General features: G+C 41.7%; 4 protein-coding genes across 15 annotated transcripts; 2 read left to right on the top strand and 2 right to left on the bottom strand.

Moving 5' to 3' along the window:
• Nucleotides 216-4075, bottom strand: LOC110430082. Of its 10 annotated transcripts, XR_002447288.1 has the most exons (6): nt 3814-4051; nt 3416-3708; nt 1855-1920; nt 1714-1784; nt 709-857; nt 216-622 (listed from the first exon to the last, which is right to left on the bottom strand). XR_002447288.1 is itself a non-coding variant. In XM_021447027.1 (4 exons), the coding sequence occupies exons 1-4, from the start codon at nt 3704-3706 to the stop codon at nt 570-572; spliced, it is 468 nt and encodes a 155-aa protein (XP_021302702.1). In that variant the 5' UTR covers nt 3707-4068; the 3' UTR covers nt 216-569. The 10 variants fall into 10 exon arrangements, 4 of the variants coding, with proteins under 4 accessions (XP_021302702.1, XP_021302701.1, XP_021302703.1 ...); XR_002447287.1 differs by having other exon boundaries at nt 725-857; nt 3416-3976; XR_002447286.1 differs by having other exon boundaries at nt 216-616; nt 3416-3973.
• On the top strand, nt 4338-8555 carry LOC8061785 (probable apyrase 7). The gene is made up of 3 exons (XM_002441189.2): nt 4338-4627; nt 5212-7192; nt 7725-8555. The coding sequence occupies exons 2-3, from the start codon at nt 5368-5370 to the stop codon at nt 7997-7999; spliced, it is 2100 nt and encodes a 699-aa protein (XP_002441234.1). The 5' UTR covers nt 4338-4627; nt 5212-5367; the 3' UTR covers nt 8000-8555.
• LOC8072558 (40S ribosomal protein S23) lies at nt 10445-12138 on the top strand. Its single transcript, XM_002441188.2, has 4 exons — nt 10445-10597; nt 11361-11516; nt 11602-11728; nt 11810-12138. Exons 1-4 carry the CDS (start codon nt 10593-10595, stop codon nt 11948-11950), a joined length of 429 nt encoding a protein of 142 aa, XP_002441233.1. The 5' UTR covers nt 10445-10592; the 3' UTR covers nt 11951-12138.
• On the bottom strand, nt 12570-22326 carry LOC8061784 (probable DNA helicase MCM8). Of its 3 annotated transcripts, none has more exons than XM_021447615.1 (18): nt 21961-22326; nt 19145-19282; nt 18959-19052; nt 18647-18869; nt 18404-18564; nt 17579-17818; nt 17103-17198; nt 16864-17016; nt 16645-16715; nt 16426-16544; nt 15351-15480; nt 15149-15200; nt 14912-15068; nt 14605-14779; nt 13583-13753; nt 13124-13237; nt 12961-13007; nt 12570-12787 (listed from the first exon to the last, which is right to left on the bottom strand). In XM_021447615.1, the coding sequence occupies exons 1-17, from the start codon at nt 22165-22167 to the stop codon at nt 12987-12989; spliced, it is 2322 nt and encodes a 773-aa protein (XP_021303290.1). In that variant the 5' UTR covers nt 22168-22326; the 3' UTR covers nt 12570-12787; nt 12961-12986. The 3 variants fall into 3 exon arrangements, with proteins under 3 accessions (XP_021303290.1, XP_021303289.1, XP_021303291.1); XM_021447614.1 differs by having other exon boundaries at nt 12570-12875; nt 21961-22325; XM_021447616.1 differs by having other exon boundaries at nt 12570-12875; nt 18647-18731; nt 21961-22325.

Raw genomic sequence — 22689 nt, 5'->3', positions numbered from 1 at the left:
GGAAAAAACAAAACAAAACGATCTGAGCATTGAAATGCTGCGTGATCACACGACCCTCTCTGGCTGTGGTTGTGGACACCTTCCTGTATAATACTAGTGAAGAGCGCGCGCCATCGCGCGTAAGTGAGGAAAACGTTAAGCTTCTATTTTTCTGAACTAATATGGTGTTTGTGCGTAATGAAGTAATATATTAAAGTTAATTGCTGAGTCAAATGTAAATAACAAATATAAAATGTAGTTGAAGTGCAGGTGCTCGTGCAAATTGAATTTTGATTTACAGACCAAGACGCGGTTCCACACACAAATAGGGTAGCATGTTTGTTTTTTAGTTATGCAAGAAGTACACAACTGCATGTGATCGACGAAGCTATAACCGAAGCTTTCGGCTGTGAAGTCTGAACACGCTGAAAGTTGTTGACGGAGCAACATGCTAACTGGTTTGTTCCCATAAGTGATCAGTTTACTGGATGAGGCCTTTCGTTTCAGTCAATGAGTAACATGAGCTTCATTGTCTGCAATGTATGTTTTCCGCTGGCTGTATTTTCTTCAGTATTTGAGCAACGGCATATCTATGTCATCCTAAGGTAGTAGATACCTAGATTTTTCATAAATTCAGCTGTACCTACAAAAGAACAAATAAATATTGAAACAAAAGGTATACAGAGAGTAAGAGAATTTACTGGCTTCAATAGTTAGATGAGAGAGAACATGATCTATAGCTGACGATTCAGAATTTTGTTGGAGCCGAGACGATCAGAGCAGGTGTCAGCTTGAACGGCTAGGGATGGAATATTTAGCCGATATTGTTTTGTACTAAAGGAAACTCATGTATTGGCCTGATGGATTGCATGAGTAGCCTGTAGGAATCAGTGAAGCAAATAACATTTTAAAAACAAACACATTAATTTAGTTGTACTCACAAAGAATCCATGCAAAAGTGGTCAAAGGTATTATTACTTAAGGACACGATGGTCACTATGAGACCTAGAAACATTCAGATAAAATACGCACCATACTGGAAATTCCTATTCTTGCGAGTTTTGTGACTATAATACTACATGACCAAGTTCAAAGCTGCTCGGCATAATTAGCATAGAACCATTTCTTAATAATAAAAAAGTTGTTAATATAACAGGTTGTTGGATAAGTTGCGTATAACCCTTTTTTATTGGCATATATATAGTTCACTTCGTCTACCTGTAAAGGATAACATTGTTCAATTGGCCACATTGTAAACTGAGTTGCATAAATGACATAATATAACACAAACAACTGTGTTGTACATCAATGTTTTATACAGTAAAAGAGAAACAAGGAAAGACTGTTCATAAAAACAGGTAAGAATGCATGGCCATTTGATATCTATGTTATCTAAAGCGACATGACGGTTCTCTAAATTTTCACGACCTATTAAGATAATAACAGCAGAACCACAAAGAACTATTCCAGGTGATATAAAGTAGCCAAATATGAATACAACATTCATTGCGAACGGTTTCTTGCATACTATAATGGAAGCTTCATGTAACTAAAGCAGAGTAGAAAAACACCTACTTTATATTGGCAAACGGCTCATTCTTCTATATGAACGGGTTACAAAAGGTAAAAGTGTATAAAACGGAAACTCAATTCCAGATTTGTTCTCTTTTGCCATCCTAATACAAGGGGTTACATGTACAATATCTATGTATATTAATGGAGAGAAGCACACACCTTCCATTTCAGGATTTTCACATTGGTGCTGTGAAATCCTCCACCACCATCCTATTTTCAAAAGCTAGAACCTGCACGTAGGAACCTTTGTTGTCAAAGCTAAACAAGGCATCATCTTAAGCATGAGCCAACAAAGTTCACCTTATCATACACAGGGATTGATGCTTCTACATCCTCCATCCTCTCATTAATCCTTTGCATCCTCACCTAAGGAAAAAAGGGCATTGAGTGGTTAGAACAACGGGGCAGAACTGCACAAAAGAAAATCTTAGATAAATTTAGATAAAAACATTCGAAAGCACAATCAAATATAAGTTACATTTAATCACGGGCAGTGGGCAAAAAAAATGCAGGTCCATCACAAGCAAAGGCAATGCAAAAGGGGAGGGCACAAGACAAAGATGTTTTAACTATGTAGCTGCAATGTGGATACATCAACTATCATCACAGCTACAAAACACTGAAAGGGAAAGGCCGCAGATCATAGGCAAAGAAGATCACAAAAGAAACCTGTGAAAATTTTAGAAGCCTCAGAAATATACGAATTATCATTTGATTAAGATCTTGGAGTATAAGTTTCAATAGTTTATATATCTGTTAAGGGCAGCTATGATCTTCAAAAAAAATCTTAACTTGGTACATCTTCCACTTAGCAACCCCTTCACAGAAGTGACAGGAAAATATCCTGCGTTGAGGCCCTTTATTAGTTTCAGAGTAAGGCAGTATGTATCAAGGTTGCATATGAATTCTATGCTATATAAGTTGCTAGATGCAAAACCTATTTCTAAAATGCAACCATGAAATAAAGTACAATTCTGTTGTGCAGATGGATAAGCCATCTCAGTGGCAAGAATCTTTGAAGGAAAACCAGGAAAAGAAACTATATAAAGCATCAGAAATGAACAAAGGAAATAGCAAGGAATAAAGCTGAATTCTAGCTTATCTAAAGGAAAAATAGTGTGATCACATTCTATATCCAGTGAGGTTAAATCTAAATCGAGGGCTCGGCAGCAGTCAGAAGGTGGGCACAAGCACCTTTTTAGTAAAGCTGAGGGTCGATGAACCATAGTGCAGAAGTAAAAAAAATCTTGGTTCCTAGAATCAGAGGTTTAGGACAGGCTCTTTTCACAGTTCGTATGAGTTTTGTATGTATCCATTCACCGCATACTGATTGCTTTGTCTGCTGCTCTTATTTTGTTCATAATTGGAAGCGCCTAAACTAAGATTAAAAAAATAGCAAGCCCTGAGTCCTTTATAGAAAACAAAAGGTCGCAAAAACTATAACTACATTCATGCAGAAAACAAAATGTCTCTTGAGCTGTCTGCACAAGCCTTAATGAATGAAAGTATTACATATATGAATCTTCCCATAATCTAGTATCTAGTGTCCTCAAGTCTTTTGATATACAATTTTTGTTTCTTATAGGTTGTACAAACTGAAATGTGTAGCCATCAAAATGAAAGATGACCCAAAAAAAGGTGAAGGATTATATACAGAGGATGCATAGTATTGCATACTCGGTACTTTAGTAGCACATTTTCATTTAATCTACAATTCTATCTCAACAGCATGAACTATAACTATAATTAAGCAAAACAAGAACTAACATGTAAATGCAAATCAATGGAGAGAAGCACACACCTTTGATTTCAGGATTTCACAGCAAGAACGGGGCAACAGGGACATTTGGAGGGAACTCACCAGTAGATAAAAACAATGCAGACTGTTGAGCGAGTGGAAGGTAGTATGGCCCGAGGAACGGCGGCGTGGTTGAAGCCGGACCGTCGACGATGGCGAAGCAAAGGTAGAGAACCCCACCGAAGCACCTGTCGCCCAGAGAAAAACGGAGGCAGCAATGCGAGGGCCCGGCAGGCCCGCCGCTCTTGGAGGACCAACGGGAGACGCAGACGTACAGAGCCGAAGCGAAGGCTCCAATGCAGGGTACCCCAGCCGAAGGTGAAGCGCCAAGCACAGGGCACACTGATGCGACATACCTAGGGTTTTGGTAAACCGAGGAACAATGAGGACGGAGGAAAGGAAAGCTCTGTGTTCCTAACAATGGGGGTTGACGACGGCTAGATCCACCGTAGGAGATGCACCGCTGGTGGATGCGCAGGGCAGAGCAGACAGGGGCGGCGGCGGCGCAACGCGGTGGCAGAGCGCGACGAAGGGAAGCGGGGACGAGAGCCGACAAACGCGAAGGAAGGGGAAGAATCTGCAGATGGGAAGCGGAAGCCCCAAATATATTAGGCACTGCTGATTCGGAAGAGAAGCCGATGGAGAGCGAGTTTGGCGACAGAAAATTGTAGGAGCCGCTCCACACGAAATCCGCTCCAAGAAACGACACCCGCAAGATGGGAGATCCGATGGCCACGGGAATTTCAAACGACGTGGCACCTGCTTTTCCTACTGGAAGCGGCCGGATGGTTTAGGGGAGAATGGGCTGCAAATTGGGACTACCATTCAAAGACAACGGTTACCAGTTTGTTTGGGCCTGGACCGCCATTAGTGGGCCGTTCACGGCATTTTGAGCCCGTCGAGTTCGCTTGGGTCGCCGCTGCCCCGAGCTCATGACAACATGAGCGGCAGCCAGGAATAGAGCAGTGGCGGCGCCGTCCCGTCCTTGCGCTGCTAGTGCTACGACAAGTCCGCCCACAAGTGGGTCACTCGTCACGCCCATCTCATTCCGTCGCAGCGCCGTTGCGGACGCAGCCACGCAGGCTTCAGGCGCAGCGCAGGAGGCAGGAGCTCGCCCTCCCCGCCTTGCCTTTGCGTGCTTCCACCTCGTCAGCCACCGCCGCCGCCGGCTCGGGCGCCGGCCGCCCGCCCGCTCTTCCTGGCCCAGCGCCCCTGCACGTCTGCCTGCCTGCCGCCGCCGCCGCCGCCGGCGATCGCGGGCGGCCGCCCCAACGGGTGAGTCACGGAACTCGTCTCGGGATCGCTTGGGGCCTCGCCAGATCCGATCCGGACGCGGGTGGCTGCCGGTTTCTACCCCGGGGCTGGGGGCGCGCCGCTAGATCTTACTGCTTGGGGGTAGTTGCCGTTCGCTTGGATCAGTGGTTGGGATCGGCGGTTTGGTGGGTTCCGATGCTGGGTGCCGTTAACCAGGGAAAACTGGCGGCTTTGGCTCGTTGCTAGGATGGAACTGCCGGTTCGTCGGCTGTGATTTGGTGCAGTGTGGGTTGGATGAATGGTGGAAAGCTAGGATTGAGTTTTAGCCTTTTAGGGCTCTCTGTCTCGCGTGGCTATATTATAGATGTTGGTGTTGTTCGTGGATTGGTAGTGACCTTGCTCCAAGGTTTCAGTTTAGAGGATGTCTTCGTCTTTTTAAGGCATGGTATTCCTAGCTGAGGAGCTGGAAACCTATTTTTGTACTCTTCTGAAAATGAGAATGTTGCCCTGATGTCCAGCATGGCAGTGCATTTCAATTTTTTTTTTCTTTTTTGATTCGATGTCGCTGCGTTAGTTTGCAAGCTAACTTTTGAGTCTTTCTGCAGGCCGAGGTTATAGAGCAAAAGAGGTGCTGGTATCTTACTCCGCTGCTGGTTATGCTATCTGCTTATGACTTCAGTTTCTGGAAATTCTCCCAGCTCCTTGCCCCTGGTTGGTAAAGTTTTGTAATAACTGCTGCCCTGACTGTAAAAGACGCAACTATGCGTCTTTCTTCTTCTCTTCAAGATCTGCCAACCTTCACTAGAATTGATGCTTTGGAAAGGGGCTCTAGTGTTGGCAGTGATCTGAGCTCAGGGCGTGCAAAACCTGTCCGCATGCTTCAAAGAGACGGTGCTGTGGCAAGCTTTTCAAAAGAAAGAACACCCCCATCATCACCAACAAATAGAAAGAAATGCATGAGAGCAGCCGGATGTGCTATTTCACTGATCTTATTGGTGTTCTTTGCATATGGTTCTTGGAGATATTTCCATGTATTCCTCTCTGAAGGAAGCTCTGAATACTATGTGGTTCTTGATTGTGGCAGCACTGGTACAAGAGTTTATGTCTATGAATGGCATATTAATCATAATGACGCAAATGCATTTCCTATTGTTTTGAAACCTTTAGGGAATGCTCCTAAGAAGAAATCTGGTAAATTAACCCGACTATATCAGCGAATGGAGACAGAACCTGGATTGAGCAAGCTTGTTCACAATGAATCCGGATTGAAGAAGGCAATAGAGCCCCTTCTTCAAATGGCTGAGAAACTGATCCCTAGACATGCACACAAACACACTCCACTTTTTCTATATGCTACAGCTGGTGTCCGCAAGCTACCTAGTGCAGATTCAGAGTGGCTCCTTGATAAGGCCTGGGATATTCTGAACAATTCATCATTTTTATGTAGTAGAGACAAAGTCAAGATCATTAATGGCATGGATGAAGCTTATTATGGATGGATAGCTCTTAACCACCACATGAATATGTTTGGCACCTCATCATCTAAAATGACATATGGTTCACTTGATTTAGGTGGATCATCATTACAGGTTACATTTGAGAATGATAAATCAGTGCAGGATGAGACAAGCATTCGTCTGAGTATTGGTTCAGTTGATCATCACCTTAGTGCTTATTCTCTTACTGGTTATGGGTTAAATGATGCATTTGATAAATCTGTAGCACATCTAGTGAAAAGGTTGGGAGGAGCAGCTAGTAATGGCAAGGTTCAAGTCAAACATCCCTGTCTACAGACTGGATACAAAGAAAATTACACTTGTTCTTACTGCCACCCATTAAAACAAGATGGAAGTCCCAGTGTTGGCGAGAAGAACACTGGCAAAGAGAAGCAGGGAATAGCTGTTGAACTGGTTGGAGCACCTCAGTGGAATGAATGCAGTGCTCTTGCAAAAGTAACAGTCAATCTTTCTGAATGGTCCAGTGCAAGTCCAGGTCTTGATTGTAACATTCATCCTTGTGCTCTTGCTTCTAACTTTCCCCAACCACATGGGCAGTTTTTTGCTATGTCTGGCTTCTTTGTGGTTTTTAAATTTTTTAATTTGACTGCTGATGCGTCTCTAGTTGATGTTCTAAAAAGAGGTCAGGAATTTTGTGAAAAACCATGGAAAGTTGCAAAGAGTAGTGTTCCTCCACAGCCTTTTGTAGAACAATATTGCTTCAGAGCTCCTTATATTGCATCACTACTGAGAGAGGGATTGCAGATTAAAGATAGTCAGGTGGTAGTCGGCTCTGGCAGTATTACTTGGACTCTCGGAGTTGCTTTGTTGGAGGCTGGTCAGGCATTATCTTCACGACTAGATATTCAAGGATACCGAATACTGGACCGGGAGATAAACCCAAATATTCTCATAGTATTGTTTCTTATTTCAATTGTGTTGGTCATATGTGCCATACTGTGCGTCAGCAATTCAATGCCAAGATCATTCCGCAAGTCTTATCTGCCACTTCATAGGCATAATTCTGGAGGCAGTTCTGTTCTTGGTATGGGATTGCCTTTCAAACATTTGTGGAATCCCATTAGTTCAGGTATGTGCAAGTGTGTTCTTTTGTTTTATGTTCATGCCATCTTGGTTTCTCCGTTCTGTATAAAGTTAACCTACCATGTAAGGACTACAGCGCTTGAATTATCTTCACCCTGGTTGGCTGCTAGATACACTTCTTTAAGACAAAGGGCTCTTAACTTGTTTTGTTCGAAAGCAACTGGCCATTTTGTTAGTTTCCAATATTGTACTATGTAACTTTCTAGGAATCAGCTTTACATAGAACTGTTGTGTGGTGCAACTTGCAGGACACGGGACTTTTTGTGTTTTCACTTAAGTTTGCTTGTTATAAAATGCCATTTGGACTGAACTTTGTAATGTTACCTCAAATATACCTATTATATCACCTTAATCTTTGTGACTCTTTTCTATGAAATGAGACTATACAGAATGAGTATTTTTTTCATCACATGAATTCCAACTATCTTTTAAGTTCTTTGAAAAAATTGTGAATCTTACTTTTCTTTGCTGTAGCTTACCTTAGATAATCAAACATTTGAACTTTCTTAATTTTGCAGGTGATGGAAGAACAAAGACACCACTGAGCCCTACTGTTGCTGGGTCAGATCCTCATCCATTTGGTATGAGCCATGGATTAGGAGGCAGCAGTGTTCAGCTTATGGAGTCCTCGAGGCAATCCTTGGGTGCCTATCACAGCTATTCTGTTGGGAGCTTAGGTCAGATGCAGTTTTCCAGTGGTGTGCGAGGTCAGACTACACTTCAAAGCCGGAGGTCGCAATCAAGAGAAGATCTCATTTCTTCACTTGCTGATATTCATGTTCCAAAAGTGTAGCATTGCATCACAGAATGACGACTAGAATGAGATCCTATATGCCATAACAAACTCTGTAAATAATAGCTCCAGAGTTCAAACTGCTTGATTTCTTCTCTAATCAGAAGTCAATTTTGTCGGTCCACTGACACTTCAATGAAGTTTAGGATCCATATAAATGAACTTATGACTTGTGCCTATCCTGGACATGATACATCCATTCATACCATTGTATGTGCTCAAGAACATACCATAACAGTGAAGTTCTAGTAGTGTACCGGAAGATATATTTATGCCGTTCACCAGTCTGGTTGACCGTGGCTACAACCTGCAAGTTTGTAGACCGATTGTGCTGCAGTCAGGCATGTTTTTTTTTCTACTGAGACATAATAAAGGTGCATGTGGTCTCATGTATTGTTGTACCCTCTAGCTGTAGTGGCTCTGTGAGCCTCCTCTTCTTTCCTGAAATGCCTTTTGGTAGGCCACCTTGTGATATGAATTGAAATCATGAAACAGAAACACTGACATCAGTTCTACTGGATTATCCAATTGCGTCCTGTGCAGACACATTTATTGAGATTTTTTTTTGCATAGAATCTACTTTGATGCCCTGAAAAAAATCAGTATAGGAGCATTTGGGCTCCTGTTCCCCCCCGTTGAGCTGAGTGTGATCCCTCTGTCTCGTACACATTGCTTCTGGCTCGTTCCAGGTTCCGTTGGCCATTGCTCGTGCGGCGAGTCCTCCAGGTTCCGTTGGCCATTGCTCGTGCGGCGAGTCCTCCTGGCTTCCTGCCTCCTCGGTAGTTCCAAAACAAAAGCCGTCTACTATACTAGCAATCCATCCAACTGGGATTTTACAGTGATGCACGCGTTCAAAATACTAGGACTAGGCCTTGATCTACAGTGCATTTTAGTGTTAATGAGAAAAATCCAGGTTCTTGTTTTTTTCTGCAGAAAAAAACCCAAAGGAAATTTTACGGGAATTTTGTGCCAACAGGCACAGCCAAAAGAAAAATACGAGCACCGAGGAAACTTCAGATTTCAGCAAAAATGAAAATTTTCGTGGCATATCCTAAATGAAAAATACAAGTAGTACAGCACACTGTTAGGCCTTGTTTAGTTCCCAAAATATTTTGTAAAATTTTTCACATTCACCATCACATCGAATCTTATGGCACATGCATGGAGCACTAAATAAAATAGATAAAAGAAATAACTAATTACACAGTTTACCTGTAATTTGCGAGACGAATCTTTTGAGCCTAGTTAATCCATGATTGGACAATATTTGTCAAATACAAACGAAAGTGTTAATATTCATATTTGAAAAAAGTATTGAGGTTCTAATTTTCTGTTTTTTTAGAGGGGTTCTAATTTTCTGTTAGACCTATTTGGTAGAGCTCACGTAGCAATTTCGAGTAGTTCTGTTAAGGCTTTGTTTAGTTCCCAGCAAATTTTGCAAAATATTTCATATTCTCCGTCACATCGAATCTTTAGACGCATGCATGAAGTATTAAATATAGACGAAAATAAAAACTAATTGCACAGTTTGGTCGGAATTGACGAGACAAATCTTTTGAGCCTAGTTAATCCATGATTGGACAATATTTGTTAAATACAAACGAAAATGCTACAGTGTCGATTTCCCAAAATTTTTTGAAACTAAACAAGGCCCGAATAGCATTTTAGATTCTGTGATATTTTTACTTCTCCAAGTGATACTATGCTGAAATGAACAAGGAATTGGAAGCCACAGTAAAAATAGCTTCTCCAGATCCACACCTTACAATTACTTTATACGTAAAACATTAGTTAGAAAATTATTTCTCTCAGGCAATCATCTTTCTCGGAAAATAACATGTTTTATTTTAACAAGCTCTCGTGATGCTATACTAGATTCTTAGGGCGTTGGCCTCCAATATTTTTATACACTTCAGTTATAGAAAGGTTAATTAATAGTATTAGGGCCTGTTTGGAACATAGGAATAGAAAACAGAGGGACGAGAAAAAACATAAAAATGTGATGCAGTAGAAACTGAAAAACCGCAGGAATCTAAAACAAAGGAATATCTAAAGTTTGCTGTTTGGATTGCAGGAAGAAGAGAACAAGATTAGGGTTTATTTCCATTGAGTTGAACCAAAGGTTTTATTTCGTGTAAAATACACATCGTGTGTTTCCTTTCCAGAGGAATGAAAACTAGAATTCCTTTGATCCAAACACTATCACATGAATCCTTTCCAAAGCAACCAAAGCCTCCAAAATTCCTGTGAAAAAACATTGTTCCAAACAGGCCCTTAGGAAATTCTATGCCTGTTCATGGACACGTCTCTGACTCTGACATGTGGGCTCATCGGTCAGGCTAAGAACCGAAACAAAAAAACAAGTCGCGCAACTTGTAATCTTGCTCACACGTCGACCCTACGATAGGACCCAAGCAGCAAAGCACGAATCGTGACGCAGATCAAGCAAACCCTAACTCCCAACCCTACTATATATCTTTCTCGTCTCCCCTCACTCCCGCAGCCGCCGCCGCCCTCGAACCCGAAGCCCGCCGCTTACGACCGCCGCAACGTCGCCGACCCTCACAGCCGGTGGTCTCCTACCTCCGCCGCCATGGGGTGAGTCTCCCCCTTCTCGTTCCGGTGTCCTGCACCCGTGCTCGTTGTTTCGAGGCGTTCCTTTGCCGTATCAAAGCCTCTGTTTTCTTGAGTTGATGCGTAGATTTCGTTGAGTGACTTGTGATTTAGCCAGTTCTCTGTTGTGATTAGAGAATGGAAATCGGTTTAGAGACGAAAAGCAAAATCTGAGCTTATTGACGGTCCAGTGCTGATCAGATTATAAACCGTCAGTGCTAAACATATTCATAAGCTACACCAATCCGTTGCCGCCGTGTAACCATGTGCTCAAGGATTCAAGCGCTTGGATCTATGAGGTTATGCGTGGTGGCATACAACTCCTCGGTTTAAGTGGTATCGGACGATTTAAGAATCTCTTCTTCAGTGTTGATCTGTTTTGTTATTATTAGGTTTTTGCCTGTGCCTTTTTGTTATGATGTTACCAGTAAGGCTAGTCGTCAGTGAATGTACTTGTCTGGTCTAGCTAAAAGAATGGATTTATGTGTAGCTTCTGTTTACAGTTCTACTAGATGGAATGATGTCTGTTTGCAACGCTTAATACAATTCTATCAGTACTGAACTGTGTACATTGTTGCATTTTTATGATTGGTTGTATCATGTTGTGCATTTCCTACATGATTTTAGCATGGTAGGGTGTATAGTGGTGCACATATTTATGCAATGGACATGGAGAATCGTAGTCATGAGTTGTGGAACCTGTGATTTATGTCTTATTTAACATATTGGTCTTGAATAAACATCACAGGAAGACACGTGGTATGGGAGCTGGGCGCAAGCTCAAGACCCACCGCAGGAACCAGAGGTGGGCTGACAAAGCATACAAGAAGAGCCACTTGGGCAATGAGTGGAAAAAGCCCTTTGCTGGGTCATCTCACGCCAAGGGCATCGTTCTGGAGAAGATGTATGTCAGATATGGGAATGATTTGTGCTTTCATTATCTTGTACATCATGTGCTCGGTCTAAGGTGTGTTGCATCCATTGTGTAGTGGTATTGAGGCCAAGCAGCCGAACTCTGCCATCCGTAAGTGTGCTCGTGTTCAGCTGGTGAAGAATGGGAAGAAGATCGCTGCCTTTGTGCCGAATGATGGTTGCCTGAACTACATCGAGGAGAATGTATATGTTCCTTGACCAATTCTCCTTTTAATGAATGTAAAATCTATGTAATGAAAAAGCTAACCATCTCTCTTGCTGTAGGATGAGGTTTTGATTGCTGGATTTGGTCGTAAGGGCCATGCTGTGGGAGATATTCCTGGTGTCAGGTTCAAGGTTGTGAAGGTATCTGGTGTGTCGCTGCTTGCTCTCTTCAAGGAGAAGAAGGAGAAGCCAAGGTCTTAGATTGCTTTCGATAGTCAAGAATGGAGTAAACTGTCCAGGCTCTATTATCAAACTTAAAAGTTGTGCTAGCAACAGAGATGTTAATTCTGAGCTGTATTTTTTGTTAACATTGCTATCGAGAGTTTCGTTTCCATTTTGAAGATATTAATATGCATCAGCATGTGCCGGTTCACTGAGCTGTATCTTCTGATATTGCATTGCCCTGTTGTTTGTTTTTCCCCAGACAGGTTGCCCGGGGTTTAAGATTGTTTCGTAAGAAATCACCTGCTAACGGCGCTAAGAATCCTTACTGCCTGATTCACCAAGTTACATTTTCAAAATCTCTCTAAAATGTGCTTTATAATAATGTCAGTACGTCGACCAAAATGACAAAATGACCCAGGGCAGAAAGGGTAACTGGGTAAGTTTTCTGGTGATCTGTCTCCAGTCAATTTCAGCAAGATGGTAACAGCAAACTCACGATTTGCAGTGGGAATGGTGGTACCTGGAACAAAAGATCATTCTGTCTGTTCTGAAAAGTTGGAGTGCTTTTTTTATTTATTGTGTTGTAGGGGGTAATTTACAGCGTGCTGGATGTTTTCGAAGTGATCGGATAGTGTAATGGGCGCAAAATACATCGTATGCAATTCTGGATGTTCCATTGCCAAACTTGAAAATCTATATAAACTAATAACGGCCATAGAGGGATCCTGCTTCACAGTATCATATCGAAACCATGGCATGCATCAAGCTATCAAAGTTAGTGGTCATCCTGCAACGCTTGCACTTCAGTCGCCTGTACAGTGCAGCACATATGTGCGCAGCCATGAGGATATGCATAGCCTCAAAACCTAACATCTGTCACGGGAAGGGGGAAATGAGTCGAAAGGTACATGGCAATCATGTTGAAATGGTTAGGGCCTTTCTAGAGTGTCTGGAGATCATCCTGAAGATAGAGCGGTCATGCGTAAGATCGGATACTAGTACAGACAAAGCCAGTATAAATTCTTGTTTCATTCAAGAAAACTCACCATCTTGACCTCGTTGGCTGGCATTGTTAATATGACACAGTCACCAGCTGTTCATAAAAAGAAGCTATGTCATATCATGAATCTGCTGTATAAAACAGCATCTTATTCAGACCAAGAGCAATGCTATAACTTCTTGGCCCTAACCAGATCTGTAGGACTTTACCTGATACATCCCTGATCCTTTTTTAATAAGGTAACCTTCGATGTTCATCTTTTCTACAAGAGCATCGAAGTCTGGAACTCGCAAGCTGATCTTATCAGCTAAGGTGCAAAGCTCCTGGTACTCGCAAAATGATAGAACATGAGGGCAGCAAGCCAGCAATCAGGAATTAGAAAAAATGGCACAAAAGAAAAAGTATGCATGTGTTGCTTTTGTGCAAACAAGCCAGAAATAGATTTTCCTGTCTAGTTGACGAAAAATGCTCACACAGCAATTTCAAGAATGTGCATGTGTTTTTTCTTAAGTACAGGGAAAAAAAACCAAGTTTACAAGAGAATTTGATTTTTTTTTCCTTTTGTTACAAGAAAAAAATGCTCAAACTGCAGTAGTGGCTTTTCTTCCAAATAGAGCAGATTCCGAATGATAATTGAACTTAAAAACAAGATTTGCCACATGACTTACAGTTCTTGAAAAGCGGTCTTTTTGCTGCAACTCAGCTTCCTTGTTTAATGCATTCAGAAACCTCTTTGACTCCTTTGGTTGGCTCATCCCACCACTCCGAGCAAAATCGACATAACCATGCTCATCAACATATTTGTCATACAGAGATTCTTTCATGATATCAATAACATCCTGCCAAGTGCCACATGACAAATTGAACATTAAAATAATGTGCCTCATGCTGCTGCTTATAATTGTATTTTGTTGACAGACATTTGTTTGGCTGAAAAAGAGCTACACTCAGGCGTAGGCATCACGACCCCCATATCTCTTAGCTAGTGGCGCATAAGCTCATGTTTCATGGTGAAAATATTTCACAAAAGCCCGTTCTAATAGACGAAGCAGTTCAATAAGCAGAATGGATTGAAGAAAGTTCTGTAAAATCTTATGATCCTTGGATCTTGGGTCCATTGTGTTGTGTTGCCAGTACGGCGGCAATGATGGGACAGTGGGCGGCGAGCCTCGACTATGAAGATCATAGTCGCGACTAGGATTGGAGCGATGTCTTACCCCTCGGCTACTTATTTTGATCAGAGAGGGATAGAGAGTAGGTTAATACATTCTTGATTCAATCTGTTGTGCTGAATGGCTTACACAGGCCTGCAGCCAAAGCTCCCCAAACAAACTCCTAAATTCACTCTATCTTTATCTTATATTCCTAAATCTCTCAAATTGATAACCTCCTTGGCTAAGTTCTAGACCTGCCTGTTTGGGCCTGATCAGCCACCACCATGGCCTGATGTGGTCGTTGCCCTTTTGCCGCGCCTTGTGAAGGACTTGCCCCACATGACACATTGCAACTAGTCAATAAACATTTCGATTTCTGCAATTATGACCATAAAGCAGGTGTTCTTGTGAGATTTTCTAAGTTGCATTCTACTAACATGGCAAGAATGTTAAATGACAGCCGCGGTGGAAAATGTGGACTGTCTAACTATGGCTCTAAACAGTTTCTGCAGAACTCAAATCCTCAGTTATTTTACCTGAGCGTCTTCTTCAGTCACTTCATCTCTTAGATCCACGCGGGCACGAGCTTCAGCTAATCTGACTAGGCTTTCTAACTGCCTGGCTGTGATGGGCGTACCATCAGCAGAAGTGCTGCGGTTTCTCAACTTCAAATAAAAGTCTTTCAGAATTGCAGCTGCTGCCTTTGACATTCTTAAAGAGGGGAGAAAAGTGAATGAGAAAGGGCATAATAAGGCATAAAAAGTAAACTATTCTTTGCATTGCACTTGTGCTAGTACAATAATTTTTTTTAACGTAACTAAAAGTGCAATAATAACAAGATACCGGGGGAAGACATGTTCTCTTGAATAAGATATATATTTGCGAAGAAGTTGCGCAGCTAATGGAGTGAAACCCTTGTCTTTCTCTGGGTGTAGCCTCAGTCTTGAAGCTACTGAATTTCCACTAACTCCAAGCCCCAGATCACCATCAAATTGTGACACTGAGCAAAGTTCCAGAAGATGAACAACGGCTTACACTTCACTTGTACAATAGATAAAAGAAACAGTATGTAATAATAACCTGTTCTGATCCTCTTGTTGGGTCTGAAATTATCAAGATCATTGGTATGGAGCTGCTTGCAGGAAATTTTGGCTTAGTAATCAATAAGTAGTATGTTCGGTAAGACAAAATCATTCTTACAAACTATAGATTCAATGCATTACATGAGTGTCACTATGCTTTGTGAGGTATGAATTGGCAAACATGTCTGACAGCCACTTACAGCTATTATATGGTCTGACACTCTTTTATCTAGTGACTCATCTGGCTGGTCAAGTAGAATAAACACCAAGTCAAACCGAGAAAAGAGGGCAGCACTCATCTTCAGATTCTCATTCACTGTTTTTGCTCGACTGCAACAAACAGTGTATTTAGATGGCAATAAAATGGGCATACATTAGCCATGGAATTCAGGCTTGAATCCTCATTAAAAGCAAAGCACAAAAAAGAAAGAAGAGATAAGTATACTTGATACCAATGTCAATCGCATAAACTACAAATGGCCAAGAGAAGTAATTGGGACAAACTACACCAGAAAATATCAACAGATGAATGGTTTTACTTCCAGTTCAGTTCTTCAGTTGCAAACTTGCAATTTAGGATCAAAGTTAAAATTTCAATCAAGTAATGTTTCATATGATAAAATCACCACCACATACCACTCTAGACCACCTAAACTACTAGAATAATTCCACATACATATGTCTTTATGTTAGAGTACGTAAGGGACCTATTGGGCCTGGGCTGGTGCCATAGCCCATTAGTGTTAGGGTTAATTAGAGAGAAGGGTCGCTTGCTTAGGGGTCAAGTAAGCCTTGCTTGTAAGTCAAGTAAACCTCTCTATATAAGGAGAGGAGATGTATCAATCTAATCAAGCAAGAGATTAGAAGGAAATCCCTTCTCTCTTGCCGGCCGTGGGCAGAGCCCCGCGGCCGGCGTTCCTAGCGCCTAAAACCCTAGCCTCCTCTCTTGCTCTCACAGCCGCCTCCCTGTAGCGCAGGTACTGTTCACGCCTTCAGCCCGCCGCTCCCTCAACCCAATCAATCTCCCTCAATCCCAGCAGCCACATAACGCTTTAACTGTAGATGCTATCAGTATTTCTTTTAAAAAAAAGGTGAACGGAGATGAGTGGTCAGGAATGACAGATATCATTCTCAGGCTTAACAGTACATGGCATCAGCATATCTTTTTTTAAAAAATATATAATAATAATAATGAATGGAGATGACTGATCAAGAACAATGAATGGAGAGAAATAACAAGTTTTTCAATAAGTAGGATGGAAAATATTAACGCACTCATAATGACCACCAATAGGATTTGCAGCTGCTAACACCGAAGTACGAGCTGATAAACTCGCTACAAGGCCAGCCTTTGCAACAGAAACACATTGCTGCTCCATGGCTTCAAGTAAAGCCTGAGAACCAGAAACAGAAACACAATTAGAAAGGCATGTGAACTTCCTCACCAATGAACACTTCATCGAACCTTCATAAGGTGAAAAATAATTATAATACCTGATGCTCTGCAAACATTTTATCAAACTCATCAATACAGCATATTCCACGATCAGCAAGGACCATGGCACCTGTAAGTTAAGGACCCAACTTTATTTTGATCGCATTGCAAATTCTAAAACTACGAGCACTTTGAACACAAAAATGCCATCATTAATATACGATTTTGAACAGAAGGCTTAAAAAATTATAATGAAGGAATATATGTTTTATGGTTACCAGCCTCAAATGCATAATCATTTGTCATAGAATCTTTAACCACTGCAACAGTTAGGCCAGCCCTTGTTGTCGTATTCCCGCATACATATATTCCTCGTGGGGAAACAGCGGCTGCAGCTTGGAGGAGTTGGCTCTTGCCTAACCCTGGATCACCTGTAGTATTTTAAGCAAGAGCATAATCGCATCATGAACAACACTATGGAAGTTCTGACAGGATATATGGTAAACAAAGAAATTACCAACTATAATAACATGAATATCTCCACGGACAGGGACCTTGTTTTGATCCATTGAGTTCTTCTGCACACCGCCAAAAAGAGCGAGTGTGATACCAGCTGAAAATCAGCGTACATGAATTTAGTTATATCGAGCAATCATATGCAAATAAGAGAGAAATGAAATCAGCAGGCCTGAATGACTAAAAGGAGTGCCTTGACCATTTTCCATAGACATCAGCTGATAATGGCTTTGTTAGCCCCTCAACTATAGAATTGCTTCAGATTGTGATGCACTCTTTTGGGACAGAATAAGCACACTCTTTGTTATTGAAAACCAGTTATCTTATACACAGAAATTGAAGGGAACAAAAGATTTCACAATATCACATCTTCAAATATTGAGACAAGAGCAAATTGAATAGAAGATCTCTTAACGACATCAAATAACTGGCAGAAATATCTTGTAACTCTGATATAATACAGGGGCTAGAAAATACCTTTTACAAGTTCATGCCCATAGATAGAGGGACAAAACGATTGAAGTATTCGGCGAAATACATCAGTACCATATTTTTCTTTATATTTGACAGCAAAATCATCCTTTACGCAAGGCTGAAAATGATAAATTCCAGTAGTCTGATTTTCTTTGTCAGAAACAGCATGGGACTTCGACTTTCTTACTGAAACTGCCTCCAGATACAGGTAGTATAAACCTTGATTACTGGTTCTGGACTTCCCTGAATATATTAATCATAGATTTATAGATCTATTAAATATTCAAACAAAGCACTCTAAATTAAAAAGGTGAAAGCTCAATCAATTTGTTTGGAACAAAACAGGTGCTTAGTCCTTACTAGCAAGTGAATGGAGGACCTGAACATAAGGACACAGCAACTACATATAATCACTACTTTGTTCTCTCCATCTCCTCATACTATCAATATTCTTGAGTCCTAATTCAAGAAACTATAAGAAATAATGGAACCCAGGAACTAGAGAATGTTTTAGCAATATAAAGTAATAGAGATGTCCTTATGTTGACAAATGCATCACACTATAACTATAATACTTCTAATGAACTACTTATGCCGCATCGTCCAAAACGCACCAGAGCTAGACTTCCAAAATAAATGAAGTAATGAAAAAATGAAACAAAAGGTTGACAATGTTATATTACTCTAGATGTGGCACAGATAATCCAAGGATCTAAACAGACAAACAACTTTTGACAAATAAACTATTAAAACTATTGTTGAAACAATTAGCAAAATAACACAAGGAAAATTAAGAAAAGAGCACTGTTGTAGTCACTTTGAATGTACCTCCTCCAACATCCATATAGTTGTTGAGTACTTTCACAATTCCAGTTACTGTTACGATCTCTCCAGGGATGCAACAATCAACAAGGTCTTCTGTAAGCTCACACTCTACGGTCCGTGGCACTCGGCCTTCGTGGTTGTCAGCGCTTGCAAGCTCCTGTATTCTGGATGGGAACATAAAGAAAAGGAAAGGTTTTAGCACAATATAATTGGAGGAAAGCTCAGATGAGTTTACTCGCCCCTTGCCTTAGTTTCTGGAAATCCATCAGCTGTGCGCTAGATCTATCTGGGATAAAGCTTCTGCTCTTGCATCCCTGAATGGTACAGGACACTGGAGGAGAAAATTTCCCATCAGAAAACACACGGGGTATTTCTTTACCACACTTCATGCATCGGAATTTCATCTGCAGAACAATAGGTTTTACAGTGCTGACTTTGAGCACAGTACCACGCACTGTGACAAGTTTCTCTACCAAGGGAAACAAAAATCCACATATCAGTAATTATATGCGCACTAATAAAATATAAACACATGAGTAAAGGCAGGAAGTGATTTACTAATAAAGGCTGCTTTTAGATTCTTCAGTGCAATAGCCTCCCCCGTGTTGTAAAGCCTGATATTGATCTTGTTCGTTTTACTCAAGCACAGAACCTGAAAAAATATCAAGAATAAACATACATTGAATGGAAGTGGCACACGGTCCGTTATCATACTAGTAAATTATAAGATGAATAGACATCAACCAGATGAGCTGCAAGTCCCATGCAAAGCAAGACTTCTTTTGGGGATTCATTGAGTTTATCTTTAATAAACACGCACAGCTCTTGAAGCTGCTGGAAATCCATTGGAAGACATACGGTGTCACTGTCATCATCTTCAACCTGTGCATATAGAAGTAAGCACATGAGCCAAGTGGGGTGAGTTCCTGTACAAGACACCATACAGCACCTAGAAAAAAGCTGCTAAAGAGTTCTGAAATACGTAGCTCACATGTGGTAATACCTTGAAGGCCTCATGTACAAATATACACATAAAACATGATAAAGTAAGGCAGACAGCCATTAATTGTTCCAGAGGCACTTGTGCTCTCATGCTTAAGAAATAGAAAAACTCAAAGGAATACTTGCTCAGTTCAACTTTTTAGAGATATCATTGAGGCTGACTTTGAAATGATTATATTGTCTACAGCACTATAAAAAAACTGCAAAGAAGCATTTACTTTAAAACCTTGACCTGTGGGGGGTAAGACAGCCTCCAGGCCTTTCATTAAGAAGACTTTCTCACGTAGGTCGAGAAAACACCCAAACCCCTGCCCCATCCATACATAGCAGCAACGTAGCCCAAGTGAGAACGACCACAACCAGGGTCGGACCTTAGACCTGTGCTTTGGTGTGGGACCTGAGGAGTGCTACTCGTGCCACCTAACCAACTCAGCCAGAGGCCCTTTCGCACTTTAAAAAACAGAAGGCATCTGTTGTAATGTACTCTACAAACTACAATCCTACAGACAGGTTAGTATTCCCATATCCATGATTTTATAACATACTATGCCTGGTGTGTTGGCCTTAGAGTAGGCATATCACAAGGGACTTAGGAAATAGAATTATAGAATGAACTGTACCCATTTTGTCAGTACAGGCTGCATATTACAAATTACTCAACAAGCAGACAGGGAACCTTAATCCTAAATTCGAAAAAGGAAACAGCATGCGTGGCCAAGATAATCAGCTGCATATTTTCTTTATATTGGTTACTCAAGCTGATCAGTTCAATATTGACATTGGAAGTGAGAGCTGCCACTTATAAAGGAGATGCACCACTTGCCATTGTCATTTAAAAAAGGGATATTGGTAATTTGATTGATGATGACAACCGGACCTCAGTGAATGTGTTGGCAGACCAGTTGGTGATTAATTGCTTACTCGAGACTGCACTTCTTGTTTGTAATACTTACAGTGTCAAGCTTATCCTGTGAAAACTCTAGCCCCAGAGACCGTGAGCTCACCAGAGAGCAAGGCAGCGAAAGTTTGGTGATGCTAAAGATGATTTCTTCATATTGGTGCTTATCTGGTGAGGAACAATTTTACTAAAGTAGTCAAGTGGTGTGGGTTGAGGTACAAGTTATCAGCATACATAGTTTGCATTAAAAAACAGCATACATAGTTCAGTTAAACCTGAAAGGTTGCAGCAAATAAAAAATTGCAGGGATGGCCACGTGAAGACCAGACCAAGTTTACAGTGGAACTGATAACAAACAAGCACCAATTGGCTATAGTTCTGAAAACATCCAACTATAGCTGGGTCCATATGACTGACAGTTTCAACAGCTTGTTCATGTTTTGCCACAACTAACATGGCATCCTGGTAGTGACACCTGCTATGTTCAGAATGTTGGTTCATGAAATTTTTAGTCACCTTCTGGATTTCTTTGATTGCTACTGTAGCAATACACCTTCCTAGTTATGGATGGCTGGTGTTCATCAGTGATAAACCAAATTATAAATCGTTATGACTTCTAGGTGTATAGCTTTATCTATGCACTAAATAAAATACAGAATGACATAATTTGGAATGGAGGGAATACATGGGAGTGGGGCGGGTGAGTTTGGGCTTGCCAGGAGGAAGTACAAGAAGGAAACAGGGCACGAGAAGGCACCAATCGACTGAACCAGAAATGAACCATTCCCTTTTACTGTTCTTACTTGACCTCTAGAACTCTTCATCCTCCTCTGAATTCCCCTGATGTATCTCTAATAACTATATCAACCTCCCTCTAATAGTCTGTACTTTCCTCTGTAGCCTCAAGCCTCCTGCCGTTGTCCCATTACTACATGTAGTGCTTTTTTTCCGAACTAATCGGCACAAGACAGTTGCCCATTTCTATTGATAGAGGAGAAGGTACAGCCCCTAAAGGCAAGCGTCAGTGCTTGGTTTTGCTTCTAATGGAGTTGGATGCTCTCCGTTCCAAATTATAAGACGTTTGACTTTTTTTACTCCAAGTTTGACCACTCGTCTTATTCAAAAAACTGGTGCAAATATAGTCAAATTTAAGTCATTCTTGAAGAACTTTTATTAATAAACCAATACATAATAAAAAAAGTGACATTTTGCACAAAATTTTGAATAAGACGAGTGGTCAAACTTGATGTCAAAAAAGTCAAACGACTTATAATTTGGGATGGATTGAGTAACTGCTAACACATGGTCCTAACTATGATTAATAACCATAAATACCTGGCACTAGTTACCTTTCTGGTTAAGATACTACAGTAGGGAGTTAAAGTAAACAAACACTAAGCATCAATCCTGCAAACTTCTGAACAAATGCTTGTAATGCGACTTTAATAACATTACCAAAAGCGAAATAACCCCCAAACCGCGAAAATCCTCCTCGTTTCACCAGTACACATACCACAACAAATACCACCGTCCATATGAACCAAAATTATAAAATCTCGACCACTCGAGTAACCAACACAGAATGCCACCAACTGAACAACACATGAAACAGGAGATGAAGGCGCTAAACTAAAACAGGAGATGGAGCACGCGTACTTACCGATGAGCGAAGGACTTCCGCCACCTCGGGCGTAGAGAAGATTTCAGCCAGGTCGGTGACGAGGCGGACTTTGTGGTCGGACTCTGATAGCCCGACGTCGGCCTCCTCGGGGAAGTATCTCGGCCAGGCAGCCGCGAGCTTTTTGAAGGTGCCGTAGTCCCTAGTGCGCCCTTTGGGTTGGTGACCCTTCATTGTGTCGGCGTACATGTCACCGCCTCGCCGGAAATCTCAGAGGCCAGAGCCTCGCCTCTCCGGCGAGTCGTCGCGGGCGGGGAGGCGAGGCTTGAGGGCGGCAGGGGCAGGGGGCGGGCGGGACGAGCAGCCGAGCAAAATTTTCCCCCGGGGGTTTTGCGCGGTGAGCGTGGGAAAAACGCCGGAAAGGGGGAGAAGGTGTTCTAGCCGCGGCGCCTCTATTATGTCAGTGCCAGACAGGTGGGCCCCATGTCTGATCTGGCTGTACCACACGACCGATCAAAACCCTACATGGGCCACGGTGCTCCGCTCATTCGGGCCGCCATGCCCAGTTTTAGCATGCCGTGTGGGTGATGTACTGATGCCACCTTCCAGACAAAAAACATGTTTAATCTGGCCCAGACAAAAGGCGGGCTTAATCTAGCCCAGACAAAGTAGTTTCGATTTGGCCCACGTTTGTTCTCGTGTGGGTGATGTACTTGTGCCGTAAGGTTATCCTCAGCGGGATTTTATGATTTAGTTTTCAGGGCATTATAT

Source organism: Sorghum bicolor, chromosome 9 (assembly GCF_000003195.3).
Source record: "Sorghum bicolor cultivar BTx623 chromosome 9, Sorghum_bicolor_NCBIv3, whole genome shotgun sequence".
Classification (NCBI taxonomy): domain Eukaryota; kingdom Viridiplantae; phylum Streptophyta; class Magnoliopsida; order Poales; family Poaceae; genus Sorghum; species Sorghum bicolor.
The sequence above is the reverse complement of the archived record's forward strand: the minus strand, read 5'-3'. Positions and strand labels throughout refer to the sequence as shown.